The sequence below is a fragment of the Cyphellophora europaea genome (genome assembly GCF_000365145.1).
Source record: "Cyphellophora europaea CBS 101466 unplaced genomic scaffold supercont1.4, whole genome shotgun sequence".
NCBI lineage: Eukaryota > Fungi > Ascomycota > Eurotiomycetes > Chaetothyriales > Cyphellophoraceae > Cyphellophora > Cyphellophora europaea.
This window is the reverse complement of record NW_008481810.1, coordinates 1205984-1220290: the sequence shown is the minus strand read 5'-3', so window position 1 is coordinate 1220290 and position 14307 is coordinate 1205984. Positions and strand designations below refer to the sequence as shown.

Genomic DNA, 14307 nt, shown 5'->3' with positions numbered 1-14307 from the left:
ACAATTGAACCGGCGCCCTCAACAGCCCGTGAGAAACTGATGGTTGCAATGCAGTGTTGGTACAGTTGACACCTCATTCGACGATTTCGTCGGGTATCGTAGAAGTCCTCAGGTCAACAGACTGAAAGCGAGGGGCTAGTTGTCGCTCCATACCCTTTTCCCATGACAACCAAAACAGCAAAATCCGTGGAATCAAGTAGTCGTGCGGTAGAAAGCCAACAAGCTGAATGAAGCTCTTGCTCAGAAATCACAAATGGAAGTTGTGCCAACCTCCGACCCACTCATGGTCGTCGTCATCAGACTCGACGGCCCGGGCCTTGCGCCAGTCCTGGTTAAGGAATGCAGGACGTTGTTTGTTTGCTCGGCTGTCTCGTCGACGCCAAGTATCAAAGGTAGTGGCAGGTCTCTTTCGAGACCCGGTAGTCATAGACCGCTTCTTGGTGCTTGATTCCGTCTCGGCGGGAATGTTTCTCCGCTTGTCCCCAAGCGCGGCCCACTTGTCAGCAGGAGCCTGTTTGGGGGACAGTCGGGGCTCCTGGCGTGGTCTCCAAACAGCAGGATCGCTGTTCTCGTTGTTCACGTGAACCTTAGTGGGAGAGTATGGCTTGGGAGTCCGGCTGCGGCGAGCATTAGATGAGGAGCGGCTCTTCGACTCGGTGAGGACACCGGGAGGGACAGGAAGTTGCTTTTGGCTGTCCTGGCTCCAAGTGCGAGAGTTCTTCTCACGGCGAACACGAAGATCGGCTTCTTCCCGCTCAGACTCCTCGTCCTCTTCAAACATGTCACTCCAGCTTTTAGCCACGGCGTCCTTCTTACCGAAGACGGACGACATTGTCGGGATTGGACGTGATGCACGGATAGGCAATGAGCTTGGGACGGTGACAGGGTCAGGTCGAGGAGGGTTGCGGGTCGGCAGGCGGATACCCATAGGCTTTGACAACGAGCCATATGCAGAGTCGAGAACTGAAGCCATGGAAGGTGTCGTGGCATGAACAGAAAACCATGACTCGCCGAGCTTCGGAAGCGACTCGTTCTCGAACAGATCTTCCTCGTACGCATCGGGAATGACCGACAGGTTGCGTTGAGGAGTGGCGTTGAGAGCCTTGGTCCAGGGGAATGCACCGCCGGCCTCGAGATGAGGAGACTGCACCGAGGGCGTTCGTAGAGGTTCTCGGTTCTTGCTTGCACGAATTGTATCGCGGCCTTCGGTGCAGAATTCATCCAAGCTGTCATCATCGGTGGTAAAGCTCAGAACACGTTGAACAGCTTGACGAACAAGCTTGATATCACGCTTCTGAGGATCAATAGCCATGGCAATGTTGAGCACCTCAAAGGTGTCTTGAGACATCGACGGAAAGATGTCGAAGAGGGACTGTCTGTCCCGTCGATAGTCGGCAAACAGCACATCAGAGTCGGTTGGCGTCAAGAAGGGATTGCGAGAGAACAGGACATTGAGCAAGCAGATGCCAATCGACCACACGTCGGCATAGGCTGGACAATAGCCGACACCCGCAGGATCGTACTGCTCGGGTGCCATGTAGCGGTCACTGCCAACACAGGACTCGTAAGACCACTGGCTCTTGGTTGCCAGTCCGAAGTCTCCAAGTTTCGCGGAGCCATCCTGCATCAGGAAGATATTCTCCGGCTTGATGTCACGGTGGTAGAGGCCGTTGTTGTGCATGTGCTCCACGCCGTCGATAAGCTGCAGGATGAAGCGTCGAACATGTTCGGTTTGCAGAGGGCCATGACCAAGACGAATGGCTTCGTAGAGATCACCTTGAGGGCAGTACTCGAGAACGAGGTAGCTGTGAGACGGGGTCTCGAAGTGATGAATTAGGTTGACTAGGTGGGGATGGTGCTTGAGGATGGCGTGGCAAGCGAGCTCCTCAAGACCTTCGTCCGTGGTAACAGAGGTTGCACCGGGAACGCCAGGCTTGGTGAGACATTTGATGGCCACCTCTTGTCCGGTAGTCAAATCCTCAGCGAGGAAGACCATCCCAAAGGAGCCATGATTCAATGGAGCCAAGGTACGGAAGCGTCCATCGAGGATCTGGCCTTTCTGAAAGCGGTCTTTCATGCACTCCATGTCGAATAAGGTGTGACTGATAGGCGTTGCTCTGCGAGCAGTAAACAGTCTATCGCTGCAAATGCAAGTAAACTTTTTTGTGTATTTTCGAAGCAGAAGAACAGATGAAACGGTGTCGAGGTCGCTTTGTACAAAAGATCAAATAGAGAGGCGCCTGGATTGGAAAGGGCAAGTGAGCGGAACGTCGTGAGAGGATGTAGACGTCGGGGTCGCCAGGACAGCAAAAGATATATCCACCAGAAGTGTCGCTAACTCAACAACCACCAGGATCATTCGAAGGCCAACAGGTATAAACGCGGAACTCCTAGTCGTCGTGTGGGATCAGAGGCTCATAGAGGTATAGGGTCGTTAACAAAAGATCAAAAGCCTGTCGAGTGGACGCTGAGCAGGAAAGCTCTTTGTCTCTCGAACAAGCTGGATACGGAGCGTCGAGGTTATTGCGTCATGTTTGGAACGATGGACTGTGACCGACAGACTCGAGGGAGTGTAGAGTGTCGAGTCGTTATTAGGGTGTGTAATGAGATTCGTGAGTGTCGGTCGTTAGGTATGGGAAGTAATGATGGACGAATGAGTAAGATCAGCTGCTACTGAATGAACAGGCAGCCGAGCTGGAAGATTCGAAGGTGGAGATATGGCGGCAGGGATACCTCCGGTGCGTGCCTCGAGAGGTGGTATATGTAGCCTGGCAGAGGATATGGTCCCGCAAACAAAGTAGACTGATCCTAGGCACCAATGTTCAACAACTGGTCTTTCTTGATTCCAGATAGATTTGTTGCTGAGCAAGGGATCGGGATGTGACAACGGACGAGGGGGTGTAAGAGGAGATGAGTGAGGTCGAGAGAGAGTTGGATTAGGGTCGGGAAAGCGGTCGCCGTCAGGGTGTGCAGGTGGTTACTCGGGCAGCGAGGAATGTAGGTGGGTTATGGGAAAGAACGTGGAGAGATGTGGCGGAAGGAAGGACACGCAGACAAGCTGTCGTGATTGAGATGGGTGGCGAGCTTGAGGTGAATGCGTGTCACATTGGATCAGTTGGAGACCTGCACTTGCGTGTTGGAAGTGAATAGAGTGATGGAGGTTGCTGGATGGGGTGAGGTTAAGAGTCGAGGCAGTGCTCGGAAAGCTGGGATGAGATGGGTCTGGTCGTGAGAGGCGGTGTCGCTGGGAGGTGGGTAGGTGGGCTGCGGCCACGGGTCAGCCCAATGGCAGCCTTTGTCTAGCTGCCAACAATCTGTGCCTGCTTGTTTTGGTGGGGTTCCCTCGCGAGGGCCGCTAATGCATCATTGGGGCACCAGCCTCGACCACTTGAACCATGGCGGCTGACGCTATGCTCGAAAATGAAAGAAAGCGCTGGAAGCTCGCATCGGTATCGCCCAATTGCCGCCGACCTGGTCACCCCACTCATGTTCCAAGTTGACCAGGTCCAATCTCGAGCTGTGCTACAAACTACGCCGAACAGCGTATTCCCGAGCTTCGTCGCCCTGCTGCTGCTCCTGCCGCCGCCGCCGCCTTCAGCACGTCCTCGTGCTGGTGCCCACCTCCCTTTTGTCTGTTTGACCTGCAACCTTTGTCTCAGGCCCTTGGATCGGCCTCGAGTCTCGGCTTGCTCCGGGTCTGGCGTGGCCATCTATTGACGCCTCCCTGCGACTATTATGTTGGCTCGTAAGACTGCCATCGGCCTACCAGGAGAGGTGTCCGTGCACCGGAAGCCGGGACACTGTGTTCACTCAAGACTTCATAACTATTCTTACTCAGTCATCCGGAGGCCGGAAATGCATCTCGCTCTCGACCCTTACTTCACGTGGCTGCCAGCTCGAGCTGTCCCCAAGTGTGTGTACTCGTAATTATTCCCGCAAGTCCACACACCCACCCTTTGACGTTCGCCGAGCATCACGCGATGGGTCACTGAGGCGAAAAGGAATGGGATTGTGATGCCTGTTACGGAGTACTCATTCCACTGCCTTCATTACGTGACCATCTGACTCTCTGGCTTTCGCTCTGAGACGAACAGCGAGCTCCAGAATTCTTGTTCCAGAGGTTGGCGCCGGGCTGGTCTGGGGGCAAGTAAAGCCTGCAGCTGCTGCACTCACCAGCCAATGGCAGGCTCTTGCCCTTGCCCTTCTGCTCTTAACGCGGGGTAAAAGCTGCTGCCCCTTACAGGCGCGGCTTGCCATTAGGGACACTCCCACGTCTGCCATCGGGTCTGGATTCGCTGCAGTGTAACAGAGCTGCTCGTGTGACACTCTAGCTTCCCATAATTCCCCCGTCGAGCATGCCTTCACTGTACTCCGAGAACGTGATGCTTCTGGGTGGCAAGCATTTCAGATCGCCCCCACCAGGGGTCACTGTCACTCTGCAGCAGAGGTTCTTGTGCGAGATCTGCTGCGAGGTCAGGAGAAAGGTCTTGGTGCCCCAGCGATTTGATCATTGACCGGTGGCTACCGTCTTTCCGTCATCGTGATCAATCTCCTCTGGCAAAGTTCGTCGCTTGCTTGCTTATCAGAAGCCAAGTACTCTGTATCAATGATCATCACTACTGGTTGGCACACCGGTCAATGTTCAGTAAGCAACCGAGATTATACATGAGTAACAGCAAGGATGACGTTCCAAACACCCGCTCATTGCGCAACTTGTGGACCACGTGACCAGTGCTTTGACATACCGGACGGCTGCTGGCAAATCAGATGGACGCAAGGTGTCGAAGCAGTCCTGATGCATTTCGCCTCCATGCTGCTCGTGTTTCAAAATCCCCTTACGGCGTCCATCACCTCATCACCTCACCCTCTCAAGGTCAGCTCCATCTACCCTATCAGTACACTATTGCTCAGACCATCTGGCGCGCAACTGCGTAATTTTGAGGCCATCAAGTCAGGATAATCCCAGTGCTTGCTTCAGCGAGCAGTACAGCCAAGATGACTCTCTAAGCCTGGCATGGGAGCCGACGAAATGGGTGGGGAGAGTTCCCCGAACACACAGCGGCGGCCTTGAGGGTGTGCAGCTGTGAGCTCGGGGACCCGTCTCGACCATCTTGTCGACACCCCGTAACCGTGTACTGCGTAGATGCCTTGCAGCCAGCACCTGCGGATATGTGATCCGGCGGACATGGCCCGGATGTTCGTGACAGGATTTACTCTACACAGCATGGCTTCGACTTTCGCCGAGCGTGGTTGCTACCACCTTGGAGGATGAATAGGTATTGTCGGTGAGCAAGCCAATCTCGGAGAATGTCATTATTGGTCTTTTGATTGTAAGTGCAGAGATTTTCAATGCCATTGTTTGGCCCGCAACGGAGAGATCTTGCAGTAGTCTCATGCAGCTTCCTCGACTCGCGTAGAAGCCTCGCACGATTCAGACGGCGTCGAGCGTCTTCTGCAAGCTACAAAGTTGGCCAGAGTTGGCTTCGGGCAAATACTGCTGAGGAGTGGACTGCCCCAAGACGGGTCGGCCAGTTCTGGAACCCCGCCGATCGGTTCCACTGCGGCCCCAACCTTAGCACTGTCCCAGTCTGCTGCTGTCCTCCTCTGACCGACTTTTGAAACTGCTGCAGCTAATTGCAACAAGATTGCCCCGTAAACAAATAACAATTCTCCTGGAGGCGAGCGTGGTCAAGGTCTCGGCTGAATGCTCGCCGGAGGCCTTCAACAAGGACTCACCGACCCGTGTACCGGGTAACTACCCAACGGGGATTTGACTTGGCGTCGCATCGTCTTAGGAGGCCTCGCTGTAGAGAAGATGCCTGAAGTGAGGCACATTGAAATTTTCATCCAATTGAGAAGCCTGACCCTGTTGGCGGTCTGGCGCGGGACAGCAGAGGGTCGATAGTAGTGTCGATCCCTTCGAAACGTGCACCTCTTCAGAAATGGACAATCGCATGCGTAAGTCGGGAGCATTCGGCTCGAGATGGTGATTCGGGCTCAACGAAGGTGCGGCGACTCTGGGTCGAGAACCACGTGTAGCGACAGGTGACCGGCGCGGCGGATGGCCGGCAGTCCCTACAGTGCTCCTCCAAGTGCTTCAACAAGCCAAAGTGAGAGCCGTACTTGCAAGCCGACGCGACGTTCAACTTTGGCCAAATCATCCTGCGTGGTGACAGTCGCGTCTTCTTGAAGCCATAGCGTTTCGGCCTGAAGCTTACGTTTCAGTGCTTCATCACCCGTCAACAAAAGCGCCCCCACCTCAAGGTCGAGGGAGTATGACCGCTTCGTGTAGTTGCTACTCCCAATGACCGCGACACTGGGTCCCGTTTCCGGAACCGCCTCGTTGGCCGGACCCGTGGTGGAAGGCAACGTGATCCAAAGCCCCTTTGCGTGATATGTCATGCCCTCAGGCTGCCCCACCGTTCCGTGCCGCCATTCCTTCAGCTGGATGACATTGTCCTTGTTTCGCTTGCTCACCTCTCGCAGAAACCGACGTGACAGCAACGTATAGGCTGCTGGGAGCATACCAGACACGCCTTTCGACCCATAAAATCCATTTGCCCAAGGGGAGGCGGTAATGACCGTACACGCCTTTTCTGCAGCCTTTTTGGCAGGTCCTGTGATGGGGTGATCAGGTGCTGCAGAGATCAGCAGATCGCAGATATTGGGATCGATGTTGAAATAGCCGGCCGTGAAGACCCACGAGGCGGGTCTGAGCCTTGGGTCTTCAATGAAGTTGGTCAATACTCGCTCTAGGACAGGCTTCTCCGTCGACGTGAAAGTCGCCAATTCATAATCCATAATACTGCGACTTGTGGGTTTACCCAGTAAAATGTCGAATTGGGCCAGTGGATACACAAAGGTTTTGGTACGGTCAAACTCTACTGGAAACATTCGCTGTCGTGCTTTCGGGCGGATCAAAGGTTCCAGTAACTGTTTCGCATACGCTATGTATTGCCTCGAATGCCAGACGGGATCGGGGATGCCTCGCGCATATGGTGTAATCAGTTCGAAACCTCCCGGCTGATCCCGAGTCGGCGCGAGATCGTAGGATATCTCGCAGACAGCGTTATGGATCTTGTGATAGTAGTCTGCTAGCTCTCTGGACTTGAAAAGGTGGTAGCGGTCCAATCGATCGTTAAAGTAGTCGTTCGACAGGTTTGCACCCGAAAGCATGATCTCATCATCGAAGCCATACAATTTCATGTGCTGAAGACCCCAACCTTCGTTGATCCGCTTAGGCATATACTTCTTCTTCCAACCTCTGAGGTTAGGAGTATGGTACATGGAGATCTTGACCCTATCGCCGAATTGAGTTATGAGCGGTGCTAGGAGAGTGCCACAGCTTGGAGAAGGATCCTCACGGGTTCCCCGTAAAGCGTCTGTGAGAATCGATACCTCAAGCTTGGGATTGCTTTGCAAGGCCTCCTGGATGGTGCGGATTAAGTCATGTTCCGACTTGCCGATGTAGAGCGTAGACAAATATACACGCTTCTTTGCACCCCTAATCTTGGTCTTGAGGGTTTCGTAAAAGGCTGCAGGCGAGTCGAGTATCTCAATTTGCGACGCCTCGACCTCAAATCTGGGAGCAACATTGTCGACTTGAGTTGCGACACCTGCCAGCGGGTGAGCAGTTGGAGTTGGCGCAGATGCATGTGGCGCAGACGTTGACGACAGTCGTCGGGTAGGAAGAGCTCGGACTCTAGAGAGGTTGGATCTATTGAGGCAGCCAGATTGGCGAAGCGCGCGGATCCCTACATTTCTGGCCAGCATCGCCCTCCTCAAGCCGTCGATTTGTGTTCGAAGGCTTGGATGCAGCACTGCAATTGCGATGATCGAGCTGTTGACATCGGAGGTGATAATTTTCTCCAAGTCGCGACCCGCACGGCAAAGGTACGCGCCTGGGGTTCAGCTCCCGGCGGCGTCATGGCTTGGCACAACGCCGGGGCCAAAAGTTCGAGGCCAGCGATGTGCCAACCGCATCTGGCCTTTGACTAAGTCCACCGCTCGATCTGAAGTCTCACCGCAGACGACAGCATTGAAAATACTAGTATCTCGTCTCGGTGAGCGAGATGCTACGACCTCCTGAGCAAAAGCATCATTCGTTCGACTCGCTGCCTGTCTGTCATGGTTAACGCTCGGGGCATCTCGCTCCTGTATGGGTTGATCACCACTGCTTCTGCGTCTGTCATTTCTGCAACCCAATCCCACACCGCTCCTACTACAGTCGTAGCGAGTGCGACATGCCCGTCTCGAACTGCAAACGTTATAACGCATAATCTTCCGCAACAATGTCTGACGTCGACCTGGAAGAGCACGGAAAGCATCCTGGCAAACGTCACGGGTCTCGACTCTGCCCTTCCTACCTTAGCGTCTTTGGTTGCCAACACAACAGACTCTGAGTCTCATAATAACACGGCCCCAGCTGAGTCTTTAGAAGCGGCTCAATCCACAGGGGAATTCGTGGGATCACCTACGGCGACCCCAGTGGTTGACTCTCCCAGCCACTTAGCAGCCGAGGATCCCCGGAGCGAATCAGATGAAGCATCACCTCTGGACGATGGAAAGTTCATGTCCTTCGAGGATTGGAAGAGGCAGAATCTACAAAAATCTGGACAGTCTGAACATGTGGGAAGAGATCATCCTCCAGAACGGCTCGCGCAGCGGAAACGACCCGCCAATATGCATACCGCCCTGGATACATTGGGCGATGATGCTGAGATCGAGCTTGACTTTACTGGCTTCATACCCGATGCCCCTGAGCTGATCAGCCCATCACGAGATGGAACTGGCAGTGATCTCCCCCAACTATCAGCAGAACTTGCGGCGTCCTCCCCTCCAAAGATCAAGTCTGGTAACAAAGACGCTGGTACAACTTGCAAGGAACGATTCAACTATGCATCTTTCGATTGTGCTGCCAACGTCCTGAAGCATAATCCGGAAGCAACCAGCGCATCCGCCGTACTTGGGGAAAACAAGGACGCGTATATGTTGAATGTCTGCAGCGCCGATAACAAGTTCCTCATTCTGGAACTGTGTGATGATATTTCCATCGACACCATTGTGCTGGCCAACTATGAATTTTTCAGCTCTATCTTTCGAACATTTCGCGTCAGCGTTTCGGACAAGTACCCAGTCAAGGTTGACAAATGGAAGTCTTTGGGCACCTTCGAGGCGAGAAACACTCGAGAAGTGCAAGCGTTTCTGATCGAAAATCCTGTAATGTGGGCACGCTACATTCGGATCGAGCTATTGTCGCATTACGGTAATGAATATTACTGCCCTGTCAGCTTGGTTCGAGTCCATGGCACCACGATGCTTGAGGAATACAAGCATGACCTTGAGTCTGCACAGGCTGAGAACGAAGATGAGTCCGGGGCTGTCAATCCCAGCGTATCGCCAGAAGATGCCCTTGTCCCAGAAGCTATAGCAGAACCGCTAATCCAGAAGGTCCTCGAACACCGAGCCCTGGTCCAACCTCCTGAGAGTATATCGCTGGAAGCGGAGCCATCGAAAGACACTGGTGAAGTGGCAGCCGGCAGCAGTCTCACCCGCGAGCTGAGCGCAGAACAGAAGGTGACTGACAACTATGGGAGCGAGGCTTCCAACGAGCCTAGCACAAGCTCCAGCTCGACTCCCCTGACTTCAGCAAGTAGCTACGAGCATAACACCACCCACCACGTATCCGACAGAACTCCTTCTCACCACTCGAATCACACTACTTTGAACTCAACAGTGACGGAACCCAGCTCGATTGCGGAGAAAGCAACAATACCTGAGGCGAATGCTGCGACGACAGCATCGAATGCAACGCCAAATGGTACACAGGTTGGGAGTTCGTCGTCAGAAAAGGCGCCTGGTAGCTCCACGAACGCAACCGCAAGTGACCGACAGAAGTCGCCGGGAACACCGACGCAGAGTCAACCAGCTGCACCAACGATGCAAGAATCGTTCTTCAAATCTGTGCAAAAGAGGCTGCAGATGCTTGAATCGAATTCTTCTTTGTCGCTACAATATATCGAGGACCAATCTCGAGCACTACGTGACGCCTTCAAAAAGGTTGAGCAGCGGCAACTGGCCAAGACCGAGACATTTCTCGATCATTTGAACAGCACAGTCCTCAGTGAGCTCCGAGAATTTCGTCAGCAATACGACCAGCTATGGCAGTCGACTGTGATCGAGCTGGAAATGCAACGAGAGCGGTATCACCATGAGACAGAAGCGATGAACACTCGACTGGGCATTCTTGCGGATGAGTTGATCCTTCAGAAACGCATCTCGATCTTGCAGATGGTGCTCGTTCTGATCTGCCTGGCCCTCGTGTTGTTCACGAAAGGTGCTTTCAATCAGTATCTCGAGCTGCCGTTGGTGCAGAGTGTGTTGGCACGATCTCCGAGCTCCCGCTGGCTCAACACAACAAGTTTGGATACACCAACGGCGAGTCCGCCTGCAACACGGCAAAGCTCAATACGCAAGCGCCATGGCATCTTGAAAGGTCATCGTCGTGGACCGTCAGAAGACTCGATAGAATACTCGCCCAGCGCCAACGAGATGTATAGCCCACCCACGCCCGTCAGTATGAGCTACGGCGAGCCGTCAGACGGAGAGCAGGCGAGGGAGCAATGTGCTGCCGTAGATGATCCGGAGTTTGATCCAAGTACGATTGAGCGGCCCAGCACTAGTCCACCAGAGTTGCCCAGCACAGCCCCTTCGACGCCTGAGTTGAGGGGTGTGACCGACCATGAGTCCATTGAATCTAGGCTCCTCAATGCCACATCGGATCGGTCACAATCACCAGGTCTTCCAAGGGTTATAGTGGAAGAGGCTACTCCTCCACCAAAAATACTGTCTTGGAATCTACCGGGTGAACCATGATGTTTGGGGCAGAAGCATTAAGCGTGTATTGTATACTACGAGTTGTAACACCAAGGACGAACTACGACCATTTAATGAATGTATATACGAACCAATATGCCTCGTGACAAGCTGCGGCCTCGTTGCTTGACGCATTCAACGCCGCCACGCAGACCTGCAGTCGACTTTTGATAGTGAGAGCTGGTTGCACGAAGGCCAAGGCTTGGCGTGGGTGCCGCTGTGCCGCGCACGTGCTGTTTCGCCCGCCGCCGCCGCCGAGCCCCAGGGATCCAACAGGCGGAGAGCTGTGGCCTATCTTTTGCAAATAGGTCGCCCACCAAGCAGCGATGGCTTTGCACCCCCCATCCTGCACCTTCAAGAACGGGCAAGAAAGCGCTTGACGTAGGCTTAGTGTCCTGGCCTAGGGTGCTGATTCCTTTCGCTGCCTTTCGCCTCCCCATTTCCCATCTTTCACCCACTTCGTTCTTTTATCAGATTCGAGTGGGAGATTGTCATTTCCACTCTACCTCAAGTGATCTCGTTAGTCGCTATCGTCCTCTCGACTCTTGGATGTCCATTTTCGGCCGCGTTCGGGGTCGCCTGTCTGGAGTTCAGGCAGACCAAGATCCTCACTCGTGGCATTTTCCCAACAAGTACTCTATCTCGAGCTCGACTTCCAGAGCGACAGTAATCCCGAACCCTGTCGACCTAAGAAACGCCTTTGTGCCTGACGCGACTACACACGCGCCACACAAGACTGCTCTGATCTATCCCGACTCTAGTCACGCTGCCGTTCACCTTTGCCTCCTTGAGTGTTTCCGAAACCTCAGGACCAAGGCTATTAAGCTTGACATCCAATCATACAAGCCCCCCGCATATGCCCAAGATGCAAGCCCTGACGAGAGCTTTGCAGAGGAGTCGCTGCCTGAATCCCTGCACTGGGATCTTCTGGTCCAGCTCGCGGTAACCCGATTTACCACTTGGTGGAAAAATCTCCCCCAGGTTTTCGATCATGCCATCGCTTATGGCCAACGCGGAGGTGCCATCAGGGATGAGATCCAGCTCCCTGTTAACTATCTTCCGTAAGTCATCCCAAACCTAGAAAGGCCAGCGTGGTGCCACTTCAAGTGTCACCAGGGGTCAACAAACCTGACCAGCAGGCTCCTCGGACTCGCAGCAGATGCTCTCGATAGTGACATGCTGTGGCTTCGGGGAGACTGCCCGTCAATTTGGTCGACCGCCTGTTGTGTCGACCTCAGCTTGCTGAAGAGGGCACCGTCAATCATCAGATTGGTGTCCCAGCAATTGGAGCTGGTGGTCTTCGTGCGATCGTTCCAATTCTTTCATATTCCGCCTTTAGATCTGAATACTAACTCTTGGCTTATACTCCCCATAGCCCACTAGACGTTCTCTTAGTCTGGTATTCACTCATCCTGGATGAACAGGAGTACTCCAGAGTTTCACACCAAGCCTGCGACACGCGTCTTTCAATGCTTTGCTTTCCTTGGCCTGCCATTAGAGATGCCATCGATCGAGACACAATGACTTTCGAGCTGCCCCGCCCGGCGGAAATTCTCTTTTCCACCATCTCCGAGCAAGCACCTGATATCTTGACATACCTTGATGCTCCACCAGCGTATGCCGAGTCCAATGAGTCTCCATTTGCTATTGACCTTGTCCTCCAAGTCCATCAGCAAGAAGCTTTCATTGATGCGTCCCACCAAGCCCTGTGGATCCGGTCGCCAACCCTGACAGGCTCTTTGCAACGAGCAGCCCTGGACTACGTAGGAGCCCTGACCTCGGGTCGATTGGGTAGCCTGACACAGGACGAAATACCCTTTGGCATACACCTGATTTGGCGTACACATCGTCTATTTCCAGCCCAATACCTCAACCACTGTTCAAACGCCGGCTTTGATACGGCGGACTCAGCGAGCGACCTGAAGGTTATTCATTCCTCGGAGACGGCTCAATCTTCTTCTTCGTTCCGTTCAGACTCATCGGGCTGTCAGATCTGCATATGCTGGATTTGTGAGAGTATACGAGACAATAAGCCGGAGTGGAAATATGACAGTGTCACTCGATCATACGATACTGAGATCATCGCGCAGACGTCTCCAGAACAGCTGCTGCAAATCAAAGACGATGTTGGATTCTACCGCGCTGCTGAGAGCAACCGTCGCCAAGGATTGCCTCTTCCTACAAGGCCTCTGACGTCCAAAGAGAAGAATGCCGAGAAACTCGAGGCTCGGAAACAGAAAGAACTGGGTCAATTGCCCGGTCTGAACGAGTACATTGAAGTTCTCCCAAATGGCAAAAAGAAGTACCGGATCTCACGAGCAGTTCGAGCGAGTTATGGCCACTCCTAGGTATAGCGACATCGCACGTTGGTACTTCGTTGGTGCTTCCTATATTCACTGTTGGGCTTTGACTGGTCCCTGCGTGGAGCGTACTACGCAGAATGAGCGTGATCTGGCAGAGTCAGCTAGATGCCTGCTGGAGAGTAACAAGGGATTGAATGCCCTTGCTATGAAATGCATTTGTCAAAGAATGCGGCTGCGACCACATTACTTGTCGATACAGAAACGGCCCAGAAGGTAATCCATCTGACGACTACGACGAAAATATACTGATTTAAAGCAGACCACGCTTGTGGCTACGCCTCCCGTCATCTCTGCGGAGGTGACTGTCCAGCCATACGTGCCAATGGAAATCACATGCATCCACCGAAGTATCGCCAATAACGGCTAGCTACACCTCGCGATTTCTGAGCGACGATATGGCGCAATGAGCGTAGTACGCATCCGCCTCGCGCTCGAAACGCCTGACGTTCCAATCCGGACAGCGTAGCGCACCGGTTTGGCAGTGGTTGAAGGCACGAGATCTTAAGGTACGGGCGGCTGATACCGCTGGGAGGTCTCCCGCTGCTAGCCCTGACACGGACCTCCAAATTCAGTTGTCCCAATTGAGTAGACTCGGAGAGAACACTTGTGAAGGAACGCGCTTCTCCGGCGACAAACATGGTGAAATCTTTGCTGCAGGGCTGTCTTCGGTTGTTTCAGGGAAAGCGTGATGACAACTTTGAGATTATATCTAGGGACACAGCGATCTTGAATAAATGAGAACATGTGGCGGGCATGCCGGCGGCACTGAGTAGAGCATGAGGTGCCAAAACTGTATCTCGATTGGAGAAGGAGCTACAGAGCAGGCACAGTACTGCATACTCCGACTTTCTCGATGATCGTTTGCTATTGTGCCTCGTCTCCTCATTGATTGACATCATCATGCTGGCGGAGTTGAGCGCGTTGAGATGTCGTTCAGCCACTGACAATGGTACAGAGAGGCGTCCTGGCTATTTGGGTCCTTGCGACATTCTTGTCCAACGTTGATTAGAGAGAACCATCGACCTAGTAGTATCCCATCAACGTACAGGGCCTTGATCATACCGAAGCA

At 53.5% G+C, this 14307-nt stretch overlaps 4 protein-coding genes across 4 annotated transcripts; 2 read left to right on the top strand and 2 right to left on the bottom strand.

The window, feature by feature from the left end:
• Positions 1-247: 247 nt before the first annotated feature.
• Positions 248-2086, bottom strand: HMPREF1541_04688 (uncharacterized protein; the record flags this gene model as incomplete). The annotated part of the gene is made up of 1 exon (XM_008719032.1): positions 248-2086. The coding sequence occupies one exon, from the start codon at positions 2084-2086 to the stop codon at positions 248-250; it is 1839 nt and encodes a 612-aa protein (XP_008717254.1).
• Positions 2087-6075: 3989 nt separating this feature from the next.
• Positions 6076-7773, bottom strand: HMPREF1541_04687 (uncharacterized protein; the record flags this gene model as incomplete). Its single annotated transcript, XM_008719031.1, has 1 exon — positions 6076-7773. One exon carries the CDS (start codon positions 7771-7773, stop codon positions 6076-6078), a length of 1698 nt encoding a protein of 565 aa, XP_008717253.1.
• A 354-nt stretch (positions 7774-8127) lies between these two features.
• On the top strand, positions 8128-10875 carry HMPREF1541_04686 (uncharacterized protein; the record flags this gene model as incomplete). Its single annotated transcript, XM_008719030.1, has 1 exon — positions 8128-10875. One exon carries the CDS (start codon positions 8128-8130, stop codon positions 10873-10875), a length of 2748 nt encoding a protein of 915 aa, XP_008717252.1.
• Positions 10876-11424: 549 nt separating this feature from the next.
• Positions 11425-13223, top strand: HMPREF1541_04685 (uncharacterized protein; the record flags this gene model as incomplete). Its single annotated transcript, XM_008719029.1, has 2 exons — positions 11425-11936; positions 12251-13223. 2 exons carry the CDS (start codon positions 11425-11427, stop codon positions 13221-13223), a joined length of 1485 nt encoding a protein of 494 aa, XP_008717251.1.
• Between the last annotated feature and the right edge of the window lie 1084 nt (positions 13224-14307).